At 38.3% G+C, this 14145-nt stretch overlaps 1 protein-coding gene across 1 annotated transcript in view; it reads left to right on the forward strand.

Annotated features, from left to right (window-relative positions):
* FAM135B (family with sequence similarity 135 member B) overlaps window positions 1-14145 on the forward strand; it is a 2319882-nt gene that overhangs the window by 1032564 nt on the left and 1273173 nt on the right. The window contains exon 6 of the mRNA XM_044067284.1: window positions 13960-14086. Coding sequence (XP_043923219.1) covers window positions 13960-14086 — 127 coding nt within the window. The remainder of the gene's footprint in view (window positions 1-13959; window positions 14087-14145) is intronic.

Here is a 14145-nt window from a genome sequence, read left to right on the forward strand (position 1 = left end):
TTTGTTGCCTACTATTTCTAATATATTAGTCTTACTATTAGAAGGTTTCTGGTTTTAATACCTTGTAACTCAAGCATGCATTGGGAGTTCTGCTTATGTTCCTCTTACTAAGCATGTTTAATATATTTTACTAATGTCCATTGTTTTTATTGCACTTCAAATATTTCTACAAAATTACCTTAACAGAGGAATATTGCTAATATTAATAATGTGCACTGCAAACATACACATATCACTGGATGTCTTCACATTACTTACCACATTTTACTTTCAATTTTTGCTATATATACCACTTGTACAGGCCTCCCAACATGCTAGTAATACACTCAGGTTTTTACTTGTTAAGGAAATATAGAAAATATTTCATATTCTTCATAACATTTAAAAACATTCATCACGATTCCAACTCTTCATGTCCCACAGTGATTGCTTCACTGTTCATGCCTACCAGAACATGTAAACTTATAGATATTTTGTTCACTAGCAAAGAGTGACCATTTATAAGATGTTAGTGTAAATATCAGACTGTTATTACTATTAATAACTTTTACCAAAAAACATATTCTTAATCTTTGGGGATGATTATATTATACACTTCTGTTACTGTCTTTTTTCTCTAACAACCACTGTTTATGCAGTTCTCCTGACATGAAACTATCCTAGTCCATGTTTACATTATTACTGAAAATATAGGAGACATTTCAAAAAGGTTCATAACCATCTGCACTTTTCAGCTACTTAAATCTTACACATCCTTCAGTTAAGTTTTTGTTGTCGAAATATACCAAATTACATAAGCTCCCATATCATGAGCGGACAGGTGAACCGCTGTGGCGACCCCTAACCGGGAAAAGCCGAAAGAAGAAGAAGAATCCTCCCTTGCTTCTTAATGCTAATAATGGCAGTGTTACTCAGATACTGCTATTAATATGCAAATATTGGTAATATTCATAATGTCTGAGAAAAAATCAAAGCTGTATTGTTCAGGATGACTGCATGTTATTCACCTCCTTTTTGTCTTTTTCTTACTACTGTCCTATTCATGCATGAGTACATTTTCATACTGTTGCTGTCTAGAATACTAATGTTTTACTTAAGAAAACATGACAAAGGTTTTCAGTCAACAATAAATCATGCACTGCTCATCTTACATAATTGCACACACACATTGTAATTCATATAAGCTAAATGCTGATACCTCTCTCCTTGTTGCTGAAGCTACCTTTTTTTGAGATATTAATATTGCTTATACAAACCTGGATAGTACTCATAAATGTCTAGCTCATGATGTCTGCATGTTACTGTCTCCTTTCTGTGCTATTTCGCTATCATTATGAAAATATAACTGTACTCTTATACTATTTTGCCATGTCCATTGATGTACTGAAGGCAAAGTATTAAAAATGATACATATGACATAGTCTACACCAACGAGTATTAACTCACAGAAACTGTATCGTATGCTATATCTTTCCCAGCACAACTGTACTTATTCAGCAAACTTAGTAAGTGAAGACATTTCATTTGCTGCTGCCAGAGCTGCTATTCTTTAGATTGTTCATATTATTAATATGCATTATTGCAGAAACAAACAAAGCTATGTAAATGTGTACCTCTCATTCACCTCCTTGTTGTGGACATAGTGACCCTTACTGGTCAAACGGAAGAAGAGCTGACCATAGTAATGCAGTGTATTATGCTCACAATTTAATTTATTTGTTATTGATATTTATTAAATAGGAAAGGCAGCTGGATAATTTTATCTGTTTTCAGTAGAGGTCCCGGGAGAAAAGCTCCACAAACAGAAGAGCAGAAAATCCATATTAGTGGGTGAAAAGTGATGATGTATTACAATATACTGCAAATACACAGATTAGTACAAATATTAATACATTTATGACATAGAAAATAATGCACATATGACACCATTAAAACAAGACAAATGCAGCATCATGTAGCATTGAAACATGTTGGCACATTATACGTTCAGGAGTTTATTACTGCCTCATAAAGCAAATGTCAGAGTTGAACATTCAAACAGTGGAAAAGGAGGGGTAGAGATAAAGGGGGAGAGTGATGGATTAAGGGGAGCAGATATGGGGGACAGAAGAAATAAACAGCAACATCAGGATTAACTGTAAGGGAAATAAGAGTTAGATCAAGAGAATTAAAAACAAAGAAAATGAGAGACAGCATATATAGCAGTATTAGAGGAGGAGTAGCAGATGAAATTATTATCCAGGAGAGCAGCATGTGCAGAGCCAGGAGTCTGACGGGAATTATTTTACTTACATCTTAAATTAAAAGAATGTTATGTATTGCCTGTCAGGGATTGTACTCAAGACTATTGCTTTGACCACAGTTTTTGTAAGGCTTATATATGTCAAGTAGATATTTGTCAGAAGATCCAATGTGATTATTTGGGTAGTGATTGTGATCACTGCAGTGGTGGCGAATTGTACTTGTAGCTGGGCAGGAAGTGGAATTGTATATAATCTTATGTATTAAGAGGAGATGGGTATAATTTAGCTGCTGGGATAATGCTAGCCAGTTTAGATGTTTTAGTGTAAAGTAAAGATGTGTTCTGTGGCGTGTATTAGCTAAAAGTCTAGCTAACTTGTAACACTGTTCTAGTTTAGGTTGGGGGCCTAAAGATTAGTCAGGATGGGAGAACTGTAAAATAAAGTCTGAAGTAGGTATGTAGTGGCAATATTGACTCTGGTGGATGCAGAAGGAATTTTCTGACTGTATAACATTCCTAGTTTTTTGTGATTTTTTTTTTATATTCCTCTGTTTATTCGAGTTTGCAATCGATTGTAACCCCGTGTGGTTTTGTCTGGGGTACCACTTTAATTGTCATATTGTATAGGGATGTGGTTTTAAACTTTTTTTCATGGGAAAGTAATTAGGGAAAATAAAGGCGTTTGTTTTTCTTTGAATTAAGGATGAGTTGGTGGACACAAAGCCAGTCTTCAGCATAGTTAAATGCATGCTGTCTAATCTTTTCTACGTTTTTAGACTGTCTGAGAGAAAGATAAGGATGGAACCATGTGCATACTTTACAAGGGATGCTTGTTGTTTAGAAGAAAGAACATTCTTTATAAACACATACAACAACAGAAGAGCAACAAGGATAGAGCTTTGAGCCTTGTGTGACTCCTATACTGATGCTTAGAAAAGGGGATGTTTGGTAGCATTCTGACAAATAATCATTAAACCATTGAAGAGTGGGTTCTGAGCTACCATTGTGGCCAGTTGTACTAGAAGATTTTTTTTTTAAGAGACACAGTATTGAAAGCTTTCAGTAAGTCTATGAATATGGAAGAAATGAGTTTACCTCTATGCCAGGCTTTATTTATTTTATTTGTAAAAGTTGGTAGGACAGTTGCTCGTGCTGTGTGCAGGTCTAAAACTATGACGGGTATTGGTTAGTAATTATTCCTTCGAGAGACGCGGGAGTAGTTGTTTACGGACACATTTTGCAATATTTTTGAGAGGGGGGATAAAGTGGCAGTGGATCTGAAATTAGATATCTTGATAAAAGTTTGTGTAGAGGTATGATATGGCATCTGTACATATATGCAATGTCATAGAGTGGGTGTCATGTCCTACAACAGCAATACTCCTCATACCTTTGTACTTCCTCTGGTTGTTAGCAGTCACTAAAAAGCACAGTGACCATCCACCCTCAAAGATAGCAGTGGGCAGTTCAGAAATTTCCACACAGAGGGTGCAACAAATGCCTGGGTATTATGGACCTCAGTAACTGAGACTGACTGGATAATTTAAATTCATTGTGACCACAGCAGTGCATTTTAGCTTGTTGCAAACAGTAACAAAAGCTGAATCCCTACAAGAAGTATGCCAGTGATACAACAGGTAACCCACTTGCCTTTAGTGCTGGAAGCTCAGAAGGCTGTGGGTCCTATTTAGTCTGATGGTGATTGGACTGGTAACACTGCAGTTTAGCATTAGGGGAGTGTTGCACTCCTAAGTGTGTCATGTGAAACAGCACCCCACTTGAGTGTATCATCCTTCAGGTGAGACATCAAACTGAAGTCCTATATGCTTGACTTGGTGCTAGCTTAGGTAAATGTAAAAGATGCCAGTGCCCTATCTAAAAGAGTAGGGGAAGTTTCTCAATGCCCTGGCCAAATTTCCCTAGTAGCATAAATACAGTTTTGGTTCTCCTGTGAACAGAGGCCATAAGCCATTTGGACTAACCTGGTCAGTAAATGGTAAATAAATAAAAATAAAGATATTGTAGATAAAATGTATACAAGTAACACACACTGTTAAATACAGAGTGATATGGGGAGGGGATATTTGCAAATGAGAAGTATGGAACTGCAAACAATAATAATTGTGAATCCTTGTAATTTTGATCACCTGTTGTGTTTCCTTCCCTGAGATGCAGTAACTTTGATGTTAGTTTATATAGAAGATGAGTTTATGAAACTTGCATGGAGAAACAATTGTTAAAAATGACAAGAGATTAGTCAAGGGCATTTGTAGATTTGTACTTCATTATTTTAATGAAGAGCATACTGGAGTGGAGCTATGACATGAAACAAGGTATAGCAGTGCAATGTATACAGAAACTGACTTTTAAAACTCTTGGATCAACCTCATGTTGATCAGGTTTGAATGCAGGAATGATTAAGGAGAGGTGAATTTAAACCAAAAGCCGGAAGGTTAATATTGGTGGGCTAAGATAATGGACTACATACACGTTGGTTTACAAAGTCATTGAACATGTGGGAGGAACAGACACATATAGGTTGTGTAGAAAAGAACTGGAAACAGTTGCATATCATATTGCTGGTTGTGATATACAAATGGCAGAAGGACTGTATACTAAAAGGCATAATTATGTGCAAGACTGCTGCATTGGGATTGTGCTAAGATATAAAATATTGAAGTAGCTGAAAAACATTGGAAGCATGATCCACAAAGCATTATAGAAAATGACGAAGTTTATATCACATGAAACCATCCATTACCAACAGTACAAATTCAAAAAACAGATGCGAGAAAACCAGGTATAGATAATTGAAATTGCTACATCCAGTGACTACAGTGTCTTATGTACAGAGACACAAAGACATAAAATACCAGAATTTGTAGGCAGAAATGAGGGCAATGTGTAAGAAGGGTACCCAGACAGTTCCAATAATAGTACGAGCAAAGGGTCTTATAAAAAAATAATTTACAATTGTACTTAGATATGTTACCAATACATGTAACTCCATATGTAGGAGTCAGTAGTGGGCATACTGCAGGTGCTGCGAAGAGCACTTCTGGCTAACATCAAAGACTGAAACAATACTAATTCCATGAGCTTTAATCATACTTTGACTTAGGAATGGGGTTCTTTCCTGTCCTGTTATTAGAAACTCAAAAAACTTGGAGAAATTAAAAAATAACAGAAGGTCAATAGTGAGAGAATTGTCTCTGCTCCATTTTGTGCTTCAGTGATTTTATATTCTGTGTATCCTTTACATGCTTAAAGTTCCATTCTGTATCTGCCCTATACCCTGCTAAGACAATAAGATAAAGTTTCTGAAAGAGCTCCATTAGTGCCTTTATTTAATAGGATGCCACTCTAGCTAGCCTGCTTGTTCTTTCCAACTCTTTTACTCTTCTGCTGTTGTTGTTTTATAAGGCTGTGTCTTTGGCCTCCACCCCTTATGATAATTTGATTTCCAAAGTCCTCCCTCTCCTGTTTCATTGCAACTGACTGTTGCATAAGATATGTTTGTACCTTTCCTACCCACTGTTTTCAACAGATCTATGATAAGTGCCCACTCAGCAAACCAGTATTAATCGACTTGTCTCCTAATTTTCCAGGAGCTCAGCAAAGTTTGGAGTCATAGTCTGCATTTCAGAAGTGTTTTACTTACATCCAGTACCATCCAGGCAAAGTTAATCACTTTTGATTGCTAAATCGCACTTAAGTTATTTTAAGTGAGTGTTACACTTTCTGACTGGTAAATCACACGCGTTATTATAAGTGATCACTACTCTTTTTCTGCTATTATGTGTGCATTTCACTAAGTTTTTATAAAAAACATTCTCTTCACAGGTACTGCTGTAAGACTGTCTTGAAATCGCCTTCAGCAAGGGATTTCCAGCTAGTTGTTTAAATGGTTTGTGTTAGCATTGCAGTTGTGGGTCACTTCTACTGTCTTTTCACAATAGGCTGACTGGGTTAATTAATCTTTTAGCTGGAGGTGTTTGACTGGTCTAACTGAGATGGGAAATACACAAAAGCATTCATAGTGTAGTCAATTTTATTCTTCAGAGGGCACATTAGTTAGTTTTCTGCTTTTTCTGTGCTGCTATAAATTTTGTGTTTGAGTGGAGTAGCAGTGCCATCTACAGTAGCAAACACCTAGAAAGAATGGTTCATAAAACTCTAACCTGTAAGGCAGCAATATAGAGAAAATACATTCTGCGCTGAAAAGCTTAGAGCTGATAGACGCAACTCAAGTGACAAGACCTACAGATTTAGTAGAATTCAGTATTGTGAAAACATTAAAGTTAGAAGAATTTTGTATTGTTTAGTATAATCTGCTCTAGTAAAGCATCCTTTTAGTCTGCCCAGACCAAGCACCCTTAATAGCCTTCTAAGCCCAACATATCACTCCCTTGTAGCTCACAAATCAAAGGACTAGACTATATAGATATGGAATTTCCTAATTTCTCTGTAACCAGCTCTGTGGATATTCTCATCCTGAGACAATGTAGCAGTTGTATCATGTTTACTGACAGCTACTTAATCCTTAAAGTAGCAGACGCAGTATGTGAGAGGTGTACTTACATAATGACACTGGAGGCTAAACTCTCCCATACAAACACATCAGGTTTGAGAAACCATACATGCAACACTCACCTTACATAACATACATCATGCATGTGTATGGTGAGGCACTTAAAAACAATCTTCCTAAAGAACAAAAACTGCCTAGACCTATGCCTCAGCAAGCCCAAAGGCTCTCAGAAAAAACACACCTTACACCACATATACTGTCACTTTCAGTGGAGCCCCAAACACTAATCCCCTAAGGCAAGCATACAGATTTTCCAGGAATCTTGTCATAGGGAACTCTATTGTAAGATATACATTACCCTTCTAACCAGGCTGAACAAAGAGAAGACAACTGTTAGATGCTTTTCTGGATACAGAATCCACCAGATCACTCATGCATTCAAATCGTTATTCCACAAGTACCAGTACGATTCCATCCTAGACCACATAAGTGTAAATGACCAAAGATCTACCTCCCTGGACTATATGGAGAGAGACATTATGGAGCTTTCAGACTATATATCTCAGGCTGGTATAAGCTATATGCCTCAGGCTGGTATAAGCATGACAAGTGAACAGCATATTACCTTCATCAAGGATGATGACACAATATGAGCAAAAAAATGATTGATTTCAACAACTGTCTGTCTTTCTGGTGTCATTCTAAGGGGATCCAATATTTTTCATCTTCGGAGGACATGGTTAACAGACCATGTTGCTTTTTTAAGGATGGTCTGCAGCTCTCTCTTCTAGGTGTTTGAATACTGGCTAAAACTTTATCCATCCCCATTGTGCCTTTTTTAGGTACGCCAAATTGATAAACCTACCAACATAGCAAAATCAGCTCTGTTACTGCTGAATGCCAATAGCCTAAATAAAAAAACTATATTCCAAGCGCTCCTCACACATGAAAATATACATATGTGTGCAGTTACTAAGACATGGTTTAAAGCAGGAGGGAGTACCTCGGCAGTACAAGGTTTCGGTGCCTTCCACACTTTTAGACCAGTAGCTTCACAGACAAGGGCAAAAGGAGCAGGTGTTTCATTGTAGATCAGAGCATACCTTTAGGGTTGTCAAACAGGATGATGTACTGGAGTTCCTGTATGTGCAGATCACCCTAGACAAAATCTTGTACCATATCCTAGCCAGCTATAGGTCACCCTCCATGTCCAAGAAGGACATCCAACCTAACACTGTACTCATGGGAGACTTTAATTACCCATCTATAGACTAGTAATCATATACAGCCTCAAGTCTAAAGGCACAGTGACTCCTGGACTTCACAAATACAAACACCCTTGGCCAGATAGTGACTACATAAACTACAGGCTTCAACATACCAGACACTGCTCCCCCAAAAAATGTCTCATCCTCATTGGTAAGGTCCAACCATAAAGCTGTCTCTTTCAAAATCAAATTCACCTCCATAATCCCATTAAAACCAGTAGCAATTAGCAACCTTTCCAAGGTAAATTATCTTTTATTAAGACATAGCTTGTCAAAATCCAGTACCCCCTCCATGCTCAGTGAATACAGTAGCCTATGCAGAATTTCTCTCAGAAACACTGTACAATCATGTCAATGGCTGCATAGAGGCTGCCATACCTACCAGAAGTAAGCCCAGGACTTGCACCAGAAACCAATTGCCCTGGTGACATCTCAAATTAAGCAGCATATACAACAAAATGAAAAACTCAGGATGGGTAATTCCCATAAAGATAGAAACTCTTTCATCAAAGTAAATAGGACCTAATAGGGATAATTTGATCAAGCAAAGGGAACTTTGAGGTTAAGATAGCCTCCCAGGTTCATAGGTTCAAAGGTAGGTATAGGGCTATCGGCCCTGGGGCCTATACAAGCCCAGCCAAAAAGGTACCCTGGCTTTTGCCACCCAAGAAATATATTTTCCTGTGCCACTGTCTAGCAGAGCCATAGAGGTGATCCCCGGGGTGAATTTCTTATTTCCCATCCAATCATCAAGATTTTTCTTGAAGAGTGCTAATGAGGAGCTTTGTTTGATATAGATAGGTAGTTTATTCCAGAGTATGGGAAGTCTCTGGGACAGGAATCTATCCCTCCGGCATGTACTGTTTATTGTGGTGACAAGGTTTAGGTCCTTAGAGTTTGTAGCTTGGAGGGATTGGGATTTCTTTAAGTGGAGCATGTCCAACAGCTCTGGGTTTGACATAGCTTTGTATGTTAGGCAGAGATCACCTCTGAGTAGGCGATATGCGATGGAGTAAAGCTGGAGTTTTTTGAGACGGTCTGTGTAGGGCATCTGTTTGAGGCCGGTAATCCTCTTTGTGAGGTATTTCTGCAGCCTTTCCAGTTGTTGTAGATGTCTTGTGAGGTACATACCAAAAGGGGCATTATACTCTATAATGGGTCTAATGAGTGATGAGTAGAGGGGAACAATGACCTCTTTTTTTCTGGATGAGAAACCTTTTGTGATGAGGTGTGCCATGTAGAAGGATTTCCTGACTACTGTGGCAATGTGATTATCAAAAGAGAGACTGATGTCCACCTGTGTCCCAAGGTCTCTTATCACACTTTCAGTGTTAAGTATGATACCGCCTATGTTGTAGTTCATTGGTACAGAGTTTTTACCAAAGGGGATGACAATGCACTTTTTGGCATTGAGCTTGAGGCCATGGCTTTGACACCAGGCATCTGTCTCAGTGAGGCCCTTTTGTAGGATGTCCACATCATTAGGAGTTTCGATTATGGCTCCTAGTTTGCAGTCATCTGCGAACTTCATTAGCCAAAGACCTTCTGTGTTAGCCTGTACTTCAGAGAAGTAATACCAAACAGGAGAGGACCCAGGACTGAACCCTGTGGTACTCCACTTGTCACTGGTCTGGTCAGATTTGGAGTCTGCTACTTTCACAGTGTGGGTTCTGTCAGTGAGCCAGTTGGCAACCCATCTTGTGACATAGGGATTTATACCTAGTTTAGTGAGTTTATCTATAATGCCATTGTGGGGGATGGTGTAGAAAGCCTTGGCAAGATCTAGATGGGCTGTGTGAACCACCTTAGCCTTGTCTATGGCTTTGGTGACTGCTTCAAAAAAGTCTATCAGGTTTAGGAGACATGATCTGCCTTTTACAAACCCGAACTGGGTGGGATCCAGAGTTTGGAGATTACCAATGTCTTTGTTTATAAGTTCCATGATGATACGTTCCATGGCCTTGCAGACCAGGCTCGTCAGGCAAATGGGGCGGTAGTTCCCGGGGTCCGTGGTGGCTCCCCCCTTGTGGAGTGGGATAACCATTGCTGTGTGCCATTCAGTAGGCACAAAGCCTGAGGTGAGACTATTATTGAACATGGTACTTAGGTGGGGTGCCAGTTTGTTCTGTAGTTCGTGTAGAATGCAGCCTGGGATGTTGTCTGGTGCCATGGATGCTGTGTTCTTGGCTTTGGAGAGTGTGGTTTTTACCTGTGCAGTTGTGATTACAGGATTACAGGTGAAAGATAACCACAATGTCTTCTACAGCTATGTGAGAAACCTCAAAGGCAACACACAGCAATGTGCTGAACTGATGGTTAATGGTGCCACATTCACTGGGTCTAGTGATATAGCGAACCTGTAGCAGACAAATTTAGTTTAAACTTTGCTGCCCTATCACCCCAACCATCCCATCAAAAAATACCCTCAAACATAACCCCTACATCTGTAAATAAGGAGCATGTACTGGCTGCACTCACTAAAGCCAAGAATGTGGCCTCAATGGGCCCCGATAATATCTCAGGATGTCTCCTGAATAGTCTAAAATATATCTTTTCAGGATCCCTTAATTATATCTCTTAAAACAGGCTTTGTGCCATGTGAATGGAGGACTGGGAAGGTCATCCACCTTCATAATGGAGGGCCTTTAATAGCTCTTGGAAAATACAGACCCATTATTCTGAATAGTCTTATTTGCAGAGCTAAGGAAAGCATTATCATGGAAATTATCAACAAGGCCATAGGAGACCTCTAGACACTGGATCTATCCTATTTTAGCTTTGTCAAAGGAAGGTCATGCTTACCGAATCAGGTGGACTTCTTTGAGAAGGTCTTTAATTCAATGGATGAGAAGAAAATGGTGCATACTGCCTATCTAGATCTGACTAAAATATTTGATACAATAACCCACTCAGGTATTGTCAATAAACTTAAGGAACTAGGTGTAAACCCCTTTATAATACTCTGGATAGCTAGCTGACTCACTGATAGTACCCAAGAGATTAGAATTAGTGAGGCCACCTTCACAAAGAGTCTGATCACCAGTGGAGTCCCCCAGGGCTCTGTGCTGGGCCCACTCATCTTTAGCATCTACTTCTTGGATGTCAAAGCCAATGTCAAAGGCCTTTGGCTAGCCAAGTTCATAGACAATTGCAAAGTGGGAGCAGTGATTGAATCAACCCAAGATGAGAACACCTTTCTTGAAGGTCTAATATAGACAAATACATGGTGCCAAAGCCATGGCTTAAAACTCAGTACTAAGAAATACGCTATAGTACCTTTTGGGAAGTCTACCATCAAGTAATTATGCCATCAATAAAACACCCTTAAAAGTTGATTCACTGTTCAAGGATCTGAGAAATCATGCAGATATTAACCTAGCCTTCGACCATCATGTGTCCACGGTAGTAAGGAAATCTTTCTGTGTTCCTCAGCTGAAAAGCAAATGCATGGCATGTAGATCCAAAGAGGTCATCATACCACTGTAGGCAGACCTCATCAGACCCATCATAGAGTATAATGCTCCCTTCAGTATATACCTCACCAGACATGTGCAGCAACTGGAATGGCCACAAAGGTTCCTTACAAAAAAAAAAAAAATACAGGGAGTAAACACAATGTCCTACACTGATCATCTCAAAGCCCTGTCTCTTTAATTGGTATCATACAGACTTCTGAGAGGTGATCTTAGTCTGGCAAAAGACATTCCTGTACCCTGTTTGATGTACTTTTTGCACATCTAGAAAACAAACTGTTTCAGAACTAGTAGATTAAAATACCTAAATTTTGCTTGTGACATAAATAGGACATGTTGGAGAGAAAAATACATTTTTCAGTCAACTCCCATTCTCTGGGACAGGCTCCCCATTCATGTGAAGCAGAGTTCCTGCCTATCCCTCTTTAACTGCAACTTGGACCAATGGGTGGGTAATTGAAAATTCACCCGTGGTCTGGCTCCTATGTATCTGATAGATGAAATCAGTAAATCACCACCTATATAAGTCAAATTTGTCGGTCACATATGGGTTGTGCATATAGGCTTATAAGGGACCAAGTGGTCATTAGCCTAGTTTACACCAATAAACCTATGAACCTAATTGCAACCAAGTGAATAAACTACATAAATATTAGCTACAATAATATATTTAGCTTTTCTTACTAGACATGTATAAGCACACATACAGACATTTCTGTCACTCAGACACACATGCACATATGCATATATGTTATCTGCTTTCTTTAGTTTTCTGTCTTTACTTCATTTCCTGTTTCCTTCCCGTTTATGTAAAATTGTGTTCCTTTTGGATCCTCCTGCATATCTTTGAAGGTTTTTATACTGTGATACTTTTTGAGAAATGTGAAAAAAAGTTCCACAAAAGCAAGTCAAAAGAATGTGGCATGTTATAAACAATTAGCAGTTTCATTCTTGAAATGGATTTCATTTCATGACTGTAAGTGCTAACCAGTTATAGTAAACCTGTTTTTTTTTTCACTTGTGTGGAATTTTGTCATGGAGAAACTTATTCTATGGAGGGACAGGGAGGGAGGGAGGGTTTACCTGACCTCCATCTGATACAACGGGCTGTTTTACATAATCAAATAAGCTTTTTGGAATAACACTAAAATGACACCTATGCTTTATGTGCACAGTTATACTTATGCACCACCTTGAGCAGCGGAGGTGTATCTACCGCAGAGACTTGCAATACTTAGTTTAATCTGGAAAACAAACAGCAGCAATGGAGCCTTACATAGACATTCATCAATAAACTTTTCCGTTCTCAGTTTGATTTTCATCTAGAAAGAACATTCAGATGTGTGATAAACGGAAACCTTATGTAGGGTTTAACCTATACAAAAAATGTTTCTTTATGGGAAGTCACTGTCTATGGATGAATGAGCCACACAGTAACAATGTGCTGGACAGTATTTGACTAACATTGTTTAAATTTTATTTTTTTTAAATATGAACTCTTTTTCCTTTAATTATAGATCACAGTTATATAAATATAGCTTTGTTTATAATCTGTATGTAATGCATTTGAAGCAACACGCTCATAGTAAACTGTATATTAGCATGCTCATTTCTCAAGTTAAGAGAACTCTCTAGGTCAGATGAGTATGCTTATTCAGTTAACACTGGAACTCAGATTTTCTGTTGTCTGTGCTTGTGTAGGGAGCAGTTAGTTAAGGACTTTAAGGAAGTACAAAGAAATGATTCATTCTCTGAAAGGTTGATAGACATCTCCTTTGCTTGCCATTCCATGTTTTAACAAGAGAGAGGTTTTGAGTATTAAGAATGTAATATATATTGATTTTGATGTAAGAAACTGTAGACCTTGTCAGACTATAAGGGTGATGTCAGTTGTGGCTTATATTGGTGTTGTATTACTATTGTATAGTTATTATAGGTAGTATTATCACCCATGAATCGATGTCAAGGCACACTGGATTCCTAAGAAACCCCTCAGATTTTACACACACACACACACACACACACACACACACACACACACACACACACACACACACACACACACACACACACACAGACAATTTAGTCATCAGTCTACTTACTGTGAGTCTTTGTAATGTGTGAGGAAACTGGACCACCCAGAGAAAACAAAGTGAAACACATGGAGGACATGCAGATTCCACGTAGAAGTCACAAGCTAGATTTTATATGAATTCATCCTAAAGCATCATTTTCATTTTGTGTTACAGAATGTTGTTTTCAGTACAATTTTGTTGCACCTGTTTTTTCTTCTAATGTTATTCAAAAATGCAAAATGAAATACACTATTCTGGTATTGGCAAGTAAAAGTATTAAGACTGTTGCTATATGGTTAGATTTTTGAACAATGCAGTTTAACTGAAGCTTTGATATCTATTCATATTATATGAATTTTTATATACATAGCTTTGCCCACTCAGGAAAGGGGACATGGATTGGCAGAAGTGGACAAGAAGCAAGCACTGACCAGTCTGGAATGTTCTTGGAAAATTTAGTTTTTGGGTCCGGCTACTGTAAACCAGCATCAACAGAGGTAAAGAAAGAGTGTTGTATCTTGGATTTCAAGTTCAGGCTTTTTCATATGAAACTAGA

Source organism: Protopterus annectens, chromosome 3.part1 (assembly GCF_019279795.1).
Source record: "Protopterus annectens isolate FY-2018-M chromosome 3.part1, PAN1.0, whole genome shotgun sequence".
Classification (NCBI taxonomy): Eukaryota; Metazoa; Chordata; order Ceratodontiformes; family Protopteridae; genus Protopterus; species Protopterus annectens.